Genomic DNA, 14,599 nt, shown 5'->3' with positions numbered 1-14,599 from the left:
GAGTGGCTATAATATAGAGGGTTGGGAAGAATGGGAATACTTTTCTTCACAAATGAAAATGCCAATCTTTTGACAAGAGTTATGCATTTCGATGAATTCACTCATCATCATCAGACTCTAACACTACATAGCTGTGATGTTTACATGAGAAATGTAAACATCATCGAAATGCATAACTCTTGACAAAAGATTGGCATTTTCATTTGTGGAGAAGTCTTTCCATCCTTCTCAACCCGCTATAAAATATTTTATAGTTGCCCAAATAACATATATAAAGCACAGCATTTATACTATGACGAAAGTATAGTTATGACTAATAATAGTTTAAGGATTTCTGAGGGAGGATTGATATTTGCAGTTTCTAACACTATTATAAATAAAACATATAAAAACTGAACTTTACACTTTAACAAATTTAAGACAAATTCTCAGCTTTTATAATACAACAAAGGCCTGGCAACCGCGGGGTCTTGCTGTATTACCTTGACTGCGTCCTATGCAGTATATATATAATTTCATTAACCTTTTTGGTGCTAATAAAAAAAGACTTTATTAATATTAAAACAACAGCGAAAACTTCATCATTTATTGTATTTTTTTTAAATAACAAAAACCCATCAACTCAACGTAACCTTACTTTCTAGTCCTTTTCTTACCCTTAGCAGCTTTTGAATGCCGTTTTTTACTATTATTATTATTAACACATGCAGAAAGTCTCACCTCTTTATCGGGCTGCGAGGGCTGAGGCGTCTGCCTTGCAGAGGATTCCTCAGACGGAGGATGCGAAGCGCTTCCGCTCTGAAAAATCTCGTCCAACTTATCGGCACCGGTAGCCGGATCGATAATCGAAAGCGCGAACTGTCTGCGCTGCTTCTGAGCATTGCGCTGATAGTTGCTGGGACCGGCACGATCCGCCGGTGGACCCATAAGGGGCGCGCTGGGGATGTGGCCGGCGGTACCGGCTACGGCCGGTCCTGCGGTGGTGGCGGTCGCTGGGGTCACCTGGGTGCGCGATAGAGTGATGTTTGGCGCCTGGGATGCGAACATCGGATAGCCTGGTGCTGGAACTGCACCGTCTGGAAGAGGACGATCATATAAACTTTATGGTCAACTTTATGAATGAAGGATTAAATTATCTTTGATGCGTGGGATTCTATACAGGGTGTCCTATTCGCTATTTCCGAAACTATAGGAGGTTCGAGGGCAGTTAAATTAGAAAAAAGTTGCCAATTTTGATGCTTATTCTAAATCCTTTTACAGCGTTGCAAAATATTTATTAGTTTGTGAATTACAGGGTGATTTATAAAAAACGCCAAATTTTGTTTTAATTATTATTTCCAAAACTATTGGTTTTAGAAACTTACTTTTAATTACAAAGTTTTTTAATTTTTTGTGTTCTACAAAACTTAATTTTTTTAAATACGGACCTGCATTTTTTATACTTGTATTGAAAGCATTTTTTATTCCCTTTAAAATTATGTATCTTATTCATATGTTTCCCAACGTTTTAACGTATTAATAGTCATCAGGAATGTTTCCTTAGTGCGGATCTGACTTTTTTAATTGCTAAAAATTTAAATACTTTTAAAAGTTTATTATTTTCCACATGATTTAAAATTTAATTAATTAAAAAAGTTTAAGCTTATTAAACTAGTGGTTATTTGTGTTAAACCCAATGAACCCTAATCTAAATGTTAAAAAAATTAGTTTTAAATTATGATACCTATTGGTATAATCCGTTCAATTTAGTTGGTTGTAAAAAAAATAATATTTTTGACAGAACTCTTCAAGCTTTCGCGCCAGTTTTTATTCATATTAATAGCTGTTGGATTGGTAATAACGGTCCTATAAATTGGCCCGCAAGATCGCCTGACATAATACCCATGGATTGTTCCATATGGGGTTTTATTAAGAACCAGGTATATCAAACTACGCCTCAAAATTTAGAGTTTAAAAATAAGAAAAGCGTGCAATTAAATTTCAATTCATTCAACAACATTCAAAGAAAAATTGTAACCAATGCGCGCAAATACTTACAAAATAATGGTGGGCATTTCAAATATTTAGATGAATAACAACTTGCTTCATAATTATGTACATGTTATTTAATATCCTTGATTTATTTTAAATAAGTTCTGGATTTATTTTTGTTTCTTTTTTGTTAATATTATATTGTTTATTAAAAAAAAAATTTTTATAAAGTTAGTCAAATCATTGTTGTAATATTAATTTTTTTTAATTACCTTCTTTTCATATTGATGTTTAACATTTATTTGTCGTTATTCAGCAGATGATTATTGAATAAATAAATTGACAGCTAAACAAATTGTACAGTCTTTAAGCCATTTTGTGTATAAAATTGACTACTTACTAATAGAGGGGGTGCCTTATTCCATTTTGCAACTACCACATAACACAGAAAGATATTGAATGGTATAAGCAAACAGATACATTTTTTCTAGGTCCACTTAACTGTACTATTAGGCTCATATGTACAATAATATATGTAGTTATAACCTTAAATAAAACAAAAACATAAAATCCACAGTATCACAGTAAATTTAATTAAACTTTAGACTGACTCATAAGCGTTGTGTCGGAGTCGTTATAAGTGTTTGTTGTGTAATTGTCCCATCTGACATCATGAGACTTGGCAAAACATGTCTCCATTTGACTAAAATTTAATTAAATGTACTGTGATACTCTTGTATTTATGTTTTTGTTTTATTTAATGTTATAACTTAAACAATCAGTATCTTTGTAAATTATGGATGATTTTTTTAATTATAAGTCCTGAACAGCATGTTAAGGGTACAAAAGTCAATAATGTATCTGTATATCATCTAACACTAAGCACACCTATTCACAGATTAAATTAAAGCAATTTTGGATTTAATATAATAAACTAAAAGAGGTTTTACACTATAAAAGTGTACAAAATCTCAAAACATATAACAACATTAAAAACATTTAACTTATATAGATATAGATCCAACAGATATAGATATTCGAAATGCTTAGCAAAAAGGGAAAAAAGAATATATGACAAAGGAAAAAAATTATGTAAGTAAACAATTTCTGCGTTTTTCTGCCAGCCTGCGCATATGTCACTTGGTATTTTCTTAATTTGTTATTAGTTAGGAATTGTTTAGATCTGTAAGTTGTTTTTCCTTTTTTTAGACAATTGGTGTAATAGATAGATATTTACACTTCGTTGATATAATTTACTATTGCAATAAATATAAGGATGTAACTAGTTGCTTACTATATCAATTTGACAGACAAGAACAATAAGCTCTTAAGTCAAAGAAATAGACCGTTTCATACTATTTATAAAACTGCACTCATTATATTATAATTGATTTACAAATAAATCATGTACCTGTATAGGTAGATTCATATTTTTTTGTTAAATAATAAGACTGGAGTTGGTTTTGAAGTAAAAAAGATCTGCACAAAACAATTAATATGAAATCAGATAAAGGTTAAGAATCATAAGTTGAAATTTAAAATATGAACAAGCCTTAATACAATCCTCTTAAAAAATATATATCTCCATAAGAAAATGAGGGATGAAGAGGAGCATTACTGTTCTACAATGATTTTAGTTTCATCATTAATGAACTTACATGAAAGAGGATTCGTTGCAGGCAAAGAAAATGTAGAATACGTGAGCTGCGGCGGATAAACTTGGGGATAAGTCTGCGCTGGCATCATGTTTGTTCTTGGATTGTATTGAACTGCTGACGCCTGATGCGGCTGAATGTAGAGTTGAACATAAGGCGGATACATCTGTGGTGGTCCTTGAACCTAAAGAAAAATATTGCTTTAAAAATATTCCTATAGTTATTTGCTTGCTTACCCTATGTTGTTGATTGGCCATTCTCGGTGGTTGCGTGGTAGGACCGGCGGACCTAGGATAAAATGGGGCTGGGGCCGATCTTACTCCCTGCGCTGGTATATATTGCTAAAATACAATAAATACTAGTTAAAAAAAATATATCTTATCGCACTATTATCAAAATTACTATTGAAAAAACACATTAAATTATATTACATTATGACAACATTTATCGCGGCGGCTCGCGAGCCACACAGAAATAATATTTTAGTACGTCTAAGGATTTCCCACCTTGAGGATGTGAACGAGCTTTGGCATTCCATTGGCTTCCAATCATTACGGTATATATCTATTACGTTAACAAGAGATTAATATTACTACAACAAGGGTTTTAATACCGCATTCAGGTCGACATAACAACAGCAACTCCGGACTAGTTCTTAAAACAATAAAAATGAAAAATGAATGTTTGCATACGGATAAATCCGTCAGAGACCACACAAGTATTTACGAATCTAGTTTGTACAGTTCGATTTCTAGGAATGGCAAACGTTTTAATAATTTCGCGAAATCAAACACACAGCGATCGGGCAGTGAGATATTGACTTTAATGTGATAACAAAAATTGATGGCAATTTAAACAAGGATGTTTTATAGCGAAAATCAATCATAAGCTTCACTAACGGTACTTTTTAATCACTTCAGTCATTGAAGAACAATTGGGATTTTTAGGGCCGCTTTTAGGGCATAAAATAATATATTAACAACAAGCAGTTGAAGCACGACTGGATGATATACTGGCGGTAAAATCAACAACATAACATAATAATATATGATTACTGCACCCAGTAAAAAATGGAAATATTGCATGAATACGTGTATAACAATAATTTTAATGTAGTAATAGGAAATGTTTTCGCTTTACCGAGTTTTTACTTTAAAAAATCTATTAAAAAAGCCGTATTTTTAGATGTATATTTTTCTGAACTGTTTGATATTTATGCAGCGTGTATGTTGGTTTTAATGGTCAAGGTCTAAAGGAAGTGGACTTTTTCATAGTGGAATTAAAGTTATTATAATATACAGTTATTTTTTCTTTTTGTAGATCATCATTGGCTGCTGTTCTTGCTGAAATCCGAGTTATTTACCACTAATCTTTCAAGCAATAAGAAGATTTAATGATCTTTAAGATGAAAAAGCTTTGAGTTGCAAATGCATGTTAAACTCCTGTATCACAGTTCACGTCCTCATTAATTGACTGTCGGTCAAAATCGTATCAATTGTTCAATTAAAGATAGTGCTTTATCAGATGTTAAGTTAATGCTGTTTTATGTAAAATCTTAATGATTTCTCAAAAAAAAAGCTTACAGGCTGGGTAGAATTTTTAGTTCATCAAACTACAATAGCTTTGAACAAGAATGTAATACTATTTCTTGGGATAATGTTTAACAATCAATTGACCCTTGGAAACTGAAAATAAAAAACCATGATTTACTACAACTTTAAAGTTGTCATATAAAAACCTTCAAGCTTTACACTGCATTAGAAAAATTACCAATAATCAACACTTTTAGGCCTATTTTAATAATTATAGGTCAATTTACATAAAGCTAATTAGGGTCAGCGCATAAATTATATTCGCAAAAACAATCAATTTTCTACAAGCATTAATAACTCCGACCTATCTCGTCTCGGGCCATGTGGAGATCAATAATTCATTTAATTATGTTCCTACTGGCTTGGAGGAACTAAAAAGGGTCATACCAAGTATTAAAAAAAAAATTAGCTCGGAGACAGATCGTTTGTCTATTAGATTGTTTTTAAATATGCCTGATCGTCTGTATGTTTTGGTTTAGGCTATTAGTCTTTCATGGGAATCTGCTGTGTTCTCTTCTTGCCTTAAATTGGCAGGTTATTCCTCTTCGCAAAAGTGGAAATTTGGATGACCCTTTTAACTACAGTCCTACATCTTTACTATTAAATCTATCCAAAATTATATAGAGATTGGTCAAGTTCAGAACGTCATCCTTTTTAAATACCCATAATTTATTAAGTCCACGTCAGTTACATTTAGGTATTATTAATGGAGGAGTGACTGTTGCAGCTTTCTGTGATTTATCAAAAGCATTTAATTGTGTTAATCATGAAAATCATTGTGACTTCAGGGGTGTAGCATTTTCATGGCCTATAATTTACTTATTTAGTCGATGTCAAAAAGTTTGTATTAGAAAATAATTGCATTCGGTATGCAACGGCGGGACCTTCCTCAGCAGTCAGTTGTTGGACCACTTTTGTTCCTAATTCTTATAAATGACCTTACATCCTAAATACTTCTGAAAATTTTACTTTATTTTGCTGATGACAACAATTACTATGGCATTGTTTTGACCAGCAGGCTCAAACACAAGCTATTCTCTCTGATCTTCAAAACCTAAAATCCTCGAGTGACTTAAATCTTCTTCTGACCAAAACTAAACTCCCGTCTTTTAGGTGTAATCTAAGAAAAATCTGGGTATTTTTATTGATCAGGATCTTAGGTTTAAGATTCATATCGAATTTACTTTAAAAAAAATTGCACCTGCATGCTATGCAGTGAGAATGTGTCCATACTTGGACGTTCATTGGCAAGAACAGTCTATTTTGCCTTGGTTAAATCAGGACTAAGATACAGTATGTGCTTTTGGGGATTTTGTAACCTGTATCTAATGAACACTCTTTATTCTCCAGAAGAGAGCCTTAGGTACATCTGTGGAGAAAGACACAGTGACCATTGTAAACCTTTGCATAAACAGGAAAAAATCCTAACTTTATACATTCATACCTTAGTGACTGTGCCTCTGATCCCTAAAAATCGGCAAAGATATACCTACATCCCCGGATCCATCTTACCTGACACAAAATGTATCAAATCCTTTGTTGCTAATTCAATTGTTAAGATCAATTGTTAATAAGAGCATAAATATATATAATCATCTCTCAAGGCCCTCAAGGGTCTTAAGAGTTTGTGCTTCCTTTAAACCATTGAAAAAAAAGTGTTTGCTCCTCGTTTGTGGTGAATACTACTGTGATAATTTTTGAATTTGTATACAGGGAGAATATAAATATAGAATTTTTAAAAATTAAATGCTTGTTTTAATTGTATGTTTTATGTTTGTTTTTTTTATTTATACACCACATTTTTGTACTCTTAATTTATTAATATTTATCCTTTTACTGTAGGTTTAATTTTTAAGTTAGGCTTTTATATTTTATTTTTATTCGGACTATTTTATATCTTATTGTTGCTTTGTCGACAAGACTCTGTCTTTTGATAATAGAGCTTATTTGACTTTGACATGTTTTATGATGCTGCAGTATATGCTATAAGAATAATTTGGTAGGCCTAATAGGTTCAGCCTAATAGTTCGAAGAAAGAATATATTTATCTTTAGTACTGGCCATGATTGTAATAAAATGGGAAAATATTGAAGGCTTTAATATCAAAAACCGTCCATTTTATCTGAGATTTGTGGAAACAAGTCAAATTTGATGGTCATAACGAAATATCCTTAAGTTTGGAAAAATTCATAAAATGCCTATAACATTCAACTATTTTCCTGATAGACTAATCTTTCAGGAGATCCGATGATAATAGAATCACAGATATAAAAAAATGACTTAATTAGGAATTTATCAAATATTGGGAATAATTAACTTGTATCATCTCTTTTAACAGAGCCATTGGATTGTGACGTTTCAAAGATGTTCCACGATACTCGGCATTGTATAATATACTTATTGTTATAAGAAGTGTTACGCCCAGAAGGAATTTTTTCTTCAACTTATTCTTTTGGCAATGAGATATTCTTACATCAAAAATGAAACGATAACATTTGCAATAATTTTTATAAACAAGTAATAAGAAAAAAAATTAATAAAGTGTTTGGCATGAACCCCGCAACTGAATACACTCCTATGTACTTCTTAGTCATCGAAAAAATGAGATGATCGATGTCTGAGTGTGGCACCTCAAACTTCGTGAATTAGCTATGTCAGAGTCTATGGCGGTTGGTGCAAAGTGTTCTCCTCCCCCATCTTATCCCACATGTTCGATCGGATATAAATCCGGTGAACGGGGTGGCCACGGCAAAACAGTAAGCCTGTTTCTTGAAGAACGTCCATAGTATGATGAGCAATATGGGGACGTGCGTTTTCTTGCTGAAAAATGACGTGTGGACGGCCCTCTAGATAAGACAATAAAGTGGTTTGTACGATCATCAACAGTTGCGCAGCAGTCATATTGCCTCGAACAAAGAGAAGTGGTGATTGGCTACAGGCAATATCCCCCCAAACCATTACTCCAACAGTCCTGTGCTTGCCTCTCAACACCAAATCCAATGTAACGCCGTTTTCCACGGTGGCGTGTTAACCCTTCTAAGTCGAATGTGCATACTAGACAGAATCGCAATTCGGCGCTGAAGATGACATTGTGTCATTCTGCCAACGTTTCCGTGCCCTGCTCCAGTTCAAACGTTGACAACAGTGGTCCGCAGTCAGAGGAAGCACTAACCGTGGACGATATGAAAAAAGTTCAAAGACTTGAAATCGACGATAGAGTGTACGCATAGGAATAGGTCTACCTTCTTCTCCAAGCCATTGGTCAGCGATCTGACACGTAGAAGCAAAACGGTCTCCATAAGGCGCCTATCTTGATGCTCTGTGGTATGCTTCGATGGACCAGTTCCTCTACATTCTTCTATCCAAATCCGACACACAGCCATTGCAGTACAATTAACACGGCGGCCAATTTCGCGATAGGACAATCCAACATCTCGATAAGCAATAATTCTACCTCTGTCAAAATCACTAACACGGTGACAATTTTGACGTCTTCGAACTCGGGGCATTTTGTTATGTTTACCACGTGTAAACGGACGAGCAATTACTAAAAATATCGACACTAATCAGCTCTAGGAAATGCTTTCTTCGCAAAAAGTAAGAGATAAAATTTTAAGAATGGTGAACAAAAACAAAGATAAAACGTTGTCACTGTTACCATAGCATACTTTAAACATAGTCATTAGGTCACCAACAAACCAAGTTGCAGAAATTATTCCTTCTGGATGCAACACTTCTTATGTCAGCGAGTATATTAGAATTGCCTTAAAGGAGTTAAAACATTTAATAGTATGATTGTATGTATTGTATGTATTTTAAAAACGAGTAAAAAATGAGTTCCTTCTCTGTACATTTCCCCTTTGACATGTACTAAATAACTCTGATAATTTCAGCGAATCTCTGGACTAACTATGTAGGTACACTACACAGATATCTGACACACACCAAAATTGTGTGTGTCAGAAATTAATTTATAGAAATTAGATAAAAGTGTATGTATTGTGCCTTACCTGAGTTAACAAAATTAATTAAGTTAATTTCCCTTATAGAACAGCCTTAGGCAATAGAGATAGAAAGTAAAATTACTGTAATTACCATTTGCTGTAGTTGTCCTGGCAGGTTTTGAACTTTGAGGTCTGAATTTGGAGGTGTGGATGGTTGATTAGGTGGTATGACGGGCTGCAGATTCCTCAGACCGCCGGGGCCCTGGTTTGGACCCTGAGCCGACTGTACATACGGTCCTTGATTGTGGTATGCCTCAGAGCCTGTAAAACCAATTGAAGGAAAAAAACGATAAAAATAAATGTTTCTTTAGGTTATTAAAAGTCTATACAAGCCTGTTGATTTCATATGAGTTTTGTGAAAAATTCATTGTTAGAAGAAATACTTACTGTTTGGTTGTGCCAATATTGTTTGATAACTACATACGTATTAAGGAAATTTCTTTAAAATATTGTAAAATGTATGAGATATTATATGGGTAGAGATCACATTTAAATTAGGTTAATTTTAATTTTTTTAAGTGTGGTGTGTTTAGCAGATTAAACGGTAGCAAAATCTAAAAAAATTGAAAAAAGTTTTATTAATTATTAATGTACAGAATATTTTATCTAAAATTAATGCTAAAAGGGGTATTTTTTTTAAAGATTATATTTTAAAAAACATTAATTTAATTCAGTTTATTGATGTCAATATGCGTAAGTATACTTACTAAAAAAAATAAGTAAGTTTTAATATATTCCAAAGTTCTAATTAAAGTACTATTCTTGTAAGTAATGGGAGTATCAAGCTGTCTATTAAGTTAAAAAAAATAATATTATCCTGCATTGCTCTCAAGTTTCCATTAAACCAACTCAACTTAATTAAATAAACCGCCAGACATTTTCTCTTGGAGTAGTCTTTTTTGGAAAACAACTCAACAACGAGAAATGCAATAGAAATCAGGTGAACAAAGTCCTATGAAATGTCCTCTATCATAGAGAAGAACGAGTTATCTGCTCTCTCAGTGATAGGTCTAACAGGCACTTGAGACCCAAAAAACTATGCCCCTCCCACAAAGGTGCATTCCAGATATGCATTCCATTCATTCCTTATGGTCAGATATGCCTGGATCAATAATCTGTAGCCCAAGACCTTCTGGATGTTTCAAAATACATTATCGAAGTCTATAGATAGAGGCTTCGAAGATATATTGATGAAAAGCAAAACTATGCCAAAGGTAACATAATTTTCCACACTAAGGAGACTCTGTATTAAAATGGATGTTAAAATCTCCAATAATCATTACTTGAGGCACCAGACAAACAAGGACGCTTTAAAGATAAAAACTCTATAAAAAAATGCCACCCATAAGGTTTTAGAACTCAAATTTTTGTAAAAAATTAAGAAACTCAACATTAAGTATCAGGCAAATTAAATATCAAAAATGTATATAATAGAGGATTAAGAAATTAGTATTTGAATTGGTTGAAATCGAAATACACCCAATAGAAATTTTTAAACATTTTTACCTATATGAAGTTCTTCGAAAACACGCCTTTGGCAGAAATATTTACTATAATAGCTAAATAAGAGAATAATTAAAATAATTACTTAATAAAATAATTACTTATAGCTAAATAAGAATGTTGAATTATCAAAACACAATATAATTTGACAAAATTATTTTTGAAATCCTCAAAAAAAAGCTTAAAAGAATGATTGCATCAAAAGGAATCATAGTTAATGAGCACCATTTAATTAACGTAGAACTGACTGTTTTTTAATTAATTACGTAAAAACTGTACACAGAAAAAACACTCTAATATAATCAATAATAAGGCTGTGATTTTTTGCTTTTTTATTTATCCAATAAAAATTTAAGTTTATTTAATTAATTATGTTTGAGACAATTAAGGAAAAATAATTGGTGCTATTACAAGTATTATATCCAGACCATATCAAAATAGTATTAAATAAAAATATCTTGTTATTATGTAAATGATTCTATATATTTGCAACTAAGGGAAATCTGTACTTCTTTGAAAATAAGAGAAATTATTGTGTTTCAAGTTAGATTCAAAGTGTCATATGGTAAAATAACATTGCTGTGAAAATGTTCTGTGAGTTTATTGCCAATAAGATAACAAATTAAATAAGTAATTCAATCTTATATGTACCTACTTACTTTTACTTTTTGATCCTTTTATATTCAGAAAAAAATATTTTGTTTTTTGTCCCTATAAATATTTTGGTAAATTTAATAGTTTTTAAATTAATTTATTCCAAATCGAGGTAGACCAATTTTCCTAAAAACGGCCATAAATGTGGCAATTTTGGCCCGATTTTGATCAAATTTGGATTAATGGAGAAAAAAAATCCTTTTTTGAATGAATTTGTTCCAAGTCAAGGTTGGCCAATTTTCCAGAAAAAGTGAACACAAACATATCGATTTTAGCCGGATTTTTATAAAATTTGTTTTAAATTGGAGGGTTTTTAATGAAAATTAATAGTTTTTAAATAAATTTGCTCCAACTCGAGGTTGACCAATTTTTCTAAGCAATGGCCATAAATGTGCTAACAGTTTTTAATTGGGAGAAAAAGTTCAGAAATAGTGTTTGAATGAATTTATTCCAAGTCAACATTTTCTTGACTTGGAATAAATTTATTTAACAATTCACAAGTTTCCTGAAAAAAAAATGGCCATAAATAGGCCAATTTTGACCCGATCTTTATAAATTTTAATTAAAGGATTTTTAATAAGGAACAAAAAAGGTCCTTATAAACATTTTGATTAAATTAGTACTTTTTAAATTATCAATGTTTGTTAATACCAAGACAATTTCCATAAAAAATTCAAAATTAATTTTTATTGCAATGAAAACTTAGGTTAAATTAAAAGTTTCGTACGGTGAAATAATATTCCTGTGAAAATGTTCTGTGAGTTTATTGTCAATAAGATAACAAAGTAAATGGATAATATGAATTTACTTTTACTTTTTATTCCATTTATATTCAGAAAAAAATATGTTTGATAGTTTTTTTTAGTGAGTTATTATGTATTTTATTGTATGACGCACCTACAGAAATAATTTTTGAGTCGTTATTTATGTTTAAAACCTTTAATAAAAATTTTAATTTAAAAGATAACCTAAAATATTTGTGTTTGTAACACTTGTATTTAAGCAATTATAGTACTTTATGATAATAAATACTACTGGGTTAAGATTGTTTAAGTATACTCTACTTCAAGCTAAATAATAATAATTTTTGTCACAAATAAAATTGATTTATTTTAAAAGAAGTTCATATTATTGTAATTTAATTTAACCTAATATTCGGTTAAGATTATTTGTAATGAATCGTCTCGTCATCATTTCATTGTATTTAACATAGCCATTAATTGAAACCAACGTAATTCAAGCATTTCATATTTTAGTTTAATTACATTTTGTTAATGTTTAAATAAGATCATAATTTACTTCAATGATTTTCATGTTTGAACTAATTTTAAGTAGATATGTAGATATATAATAAAAGTAAGATATTCAATTATTTAATCACAAATGCTATTCAGGTATTGCAAATACAGTAACCCATTGACTCAATGTGTGTCCCATTCATATTATGAAAGCGTTTTCTATGTGTACGTCTTATATATAAATAAAAACGAATAAAAAAAGCCGACGATAAAACAAATGAAATAATCACAGCATAAGGGGGTATTTTTTGTACCTATTTCATGACAGCCTAATTATTATACATACATTATTTATTAGGGTTTATCTGTAAATGCAGGCAGAATAATTCTTCATATTTTAATGGGTTGGATTACCAAAATGTAAATTTTGTCTTGAAAAAAGGGCCAATAAATGAAATATCTACCTAGGATTTCTTTGAAAAATAAATTTCATGATAATCCGATTATTTCATCTACTTTTTCGAAATACCATGGCAAATAGTAAATATTTGTCATTTACCTGTATTAAAAGAAGTTTTTCGGAAATAAACGGTCTCTAGATTGATTAGTTTAAGTACCTTTTAATATTGTCAATTAGAAGTAAACAATAATTAAGTGCTTTTAATGTATCTAACATTTGAGTACAATTTTTCATCCTGTCGCTGCCATAAGTTATTATTATCAGTAATTATTTCCACGCACCCATTAACGATGAAACGGACGGGTACATCAAAGCGATTTTAATTGTTTATTTAATTAGCCAAAAAAGAGAAATATTACCAAATTTTTCTTTCTTTAATATTATTTTACGTAAATTAATAGTTAAGGCGCCATAGCCATTTCAATGTTAGTGGATTAATAGCTAGAAAAAGTGCGTCAACTTTACTAATAAAAGACATATTTTTCACTTCAGGAATAAATAGTGTCAATATGCATAATTTTAGGCACCTGTATAATATGTCTGAAGGTAGATGCTTCCTCATTAACTTTTTTAGAAAAAATTAGCAAGGTTAAAAGTATAATCAGGAATAATAATACACTTAATACAAACTATAACTGCGAATACTAAGATAACTGCGAATTGAATGGTTTACTGGTTTTTTAATTAGCTAAGTAAAAAAGAAACACAAATAAAATGAAAGGCACTTAATAAGCACTAATTATTGATATTACATACAGCATACCTGCGATTTGGCATGAGTTTTTTCTTCTCTTAAAAAGTACGTATCGCATTAATATTTTTCCTGACGATCTGAAAGATCGACAACAGTAAGATTGGTTATATTACAGCTACTTCCACACAAGGCAGGTCCGTACTAAGAGAATTCTTGATAATGGTTTATGATATGTCGAAACATGAATTCGATATACCATTTAAAAAAATATATATAAAATACTTTTAAAATTTTCAATTAAATCACGTTTTTTTTTTTAATTTTCGCTGAGAATCTATAGTTTGAATCTTGATTTTCTTGTAAACGAACAAATTGATTTTTTTTTAAATTGTGTTAATGAATAAAAAAATTGAATATATATTTCAAACATGTGAAATTTATTTCATTTTTACATACTAAGTGAGCGCTATATAATATGGCCCTAAATAGAGCATAAAAAACAGTCAAAGGCAAAAAGAAGACTTTTTACAATGGCACTACCAATTTCTTAAAAGTGTTTTTAAGCTACATCTAGAACACTAATATGCGAGAACTGAAAAAAACTGTAAATAAACAACAAAATTTTGTTGATAGCGGAAAACATTATTTATATAATTATATTTATCAAAAAACAAGGAATTTAATTCAAATCATGATTTAATTCTAAAAAATCAATTGAAACTAAACTAAAACTTTTTTACAGTTCATCATAGTAATGACATGTTAAATATTGTTGAAAAAAGATTTTCAATACGTACATATTTGAATTCCATTAATCAATTCTGTGTG

The 14,599-nt window shown here is 30.9% G+C and overlaps 1 protein-coding gene across 7 annotated transcripts in view; it reads right to left on the bottom strand.

The window, feature by feature from the left end:
• LOC126743858 (eukaryotic translation initiation factor 4 gamma 1-like) overlaps nt 1–14,599 on the bottom strand; it is a 109,953-nt gene that overhangs the window by 65,821 nt on the left and 29,533 nt on the right. For 4 of the 7 annotated variants that reach the window (XM_050451089.1, XM_050451090.1, XM_050451092.1 and 1 more), the window contains exons 2-6: nt 9,610–9,638; nt 9,314–9,492; nt 3,863–3,967; nt 3,630–3,810; nt 721–1,076 (exon numbers count right to left, since the gene is read on the bottom strand). In XM_050451089.1, coding sequence (XP_050307046.1) covers nt 721–1,076; nt 3,630–3,810; nt 3,863–3,967; nt 9,314–9,492; nt 9,610–9,638 — 850 coding nt within the window. Of the gene's footprint in view, nt 1–720; nt 1,077–3,629; nt 3,811–3,862; nt 3,968–4,132; nt 4,175–9,313; nt 9,493–9,609; nt 9,639–14,599 lie in introns of those variants that run through there. The other 3 variants (XM_050451094.1, XM_050451091.1, XM_050451096.1) reach the window with 3 other exon arrangements.

The sequence above is a fragment of the Anthonomus grandis genome, chromosome 13, assembly GCF_022605725.1.
Source record: "Anthonomus grandis grandis chromosome 13, icAntGran1.3, whole genome shotgun sequence".
Classification (NCBI taxonomy): Eukaryota; Metazoa; Arthropoda; class Insecta; order Coleoptera; family Curculionidae; genus Anthonomus; species Anthonomus grandis.
This window is presented reverse-complemented; position numbering and strand designations above follow the sequence as displayed.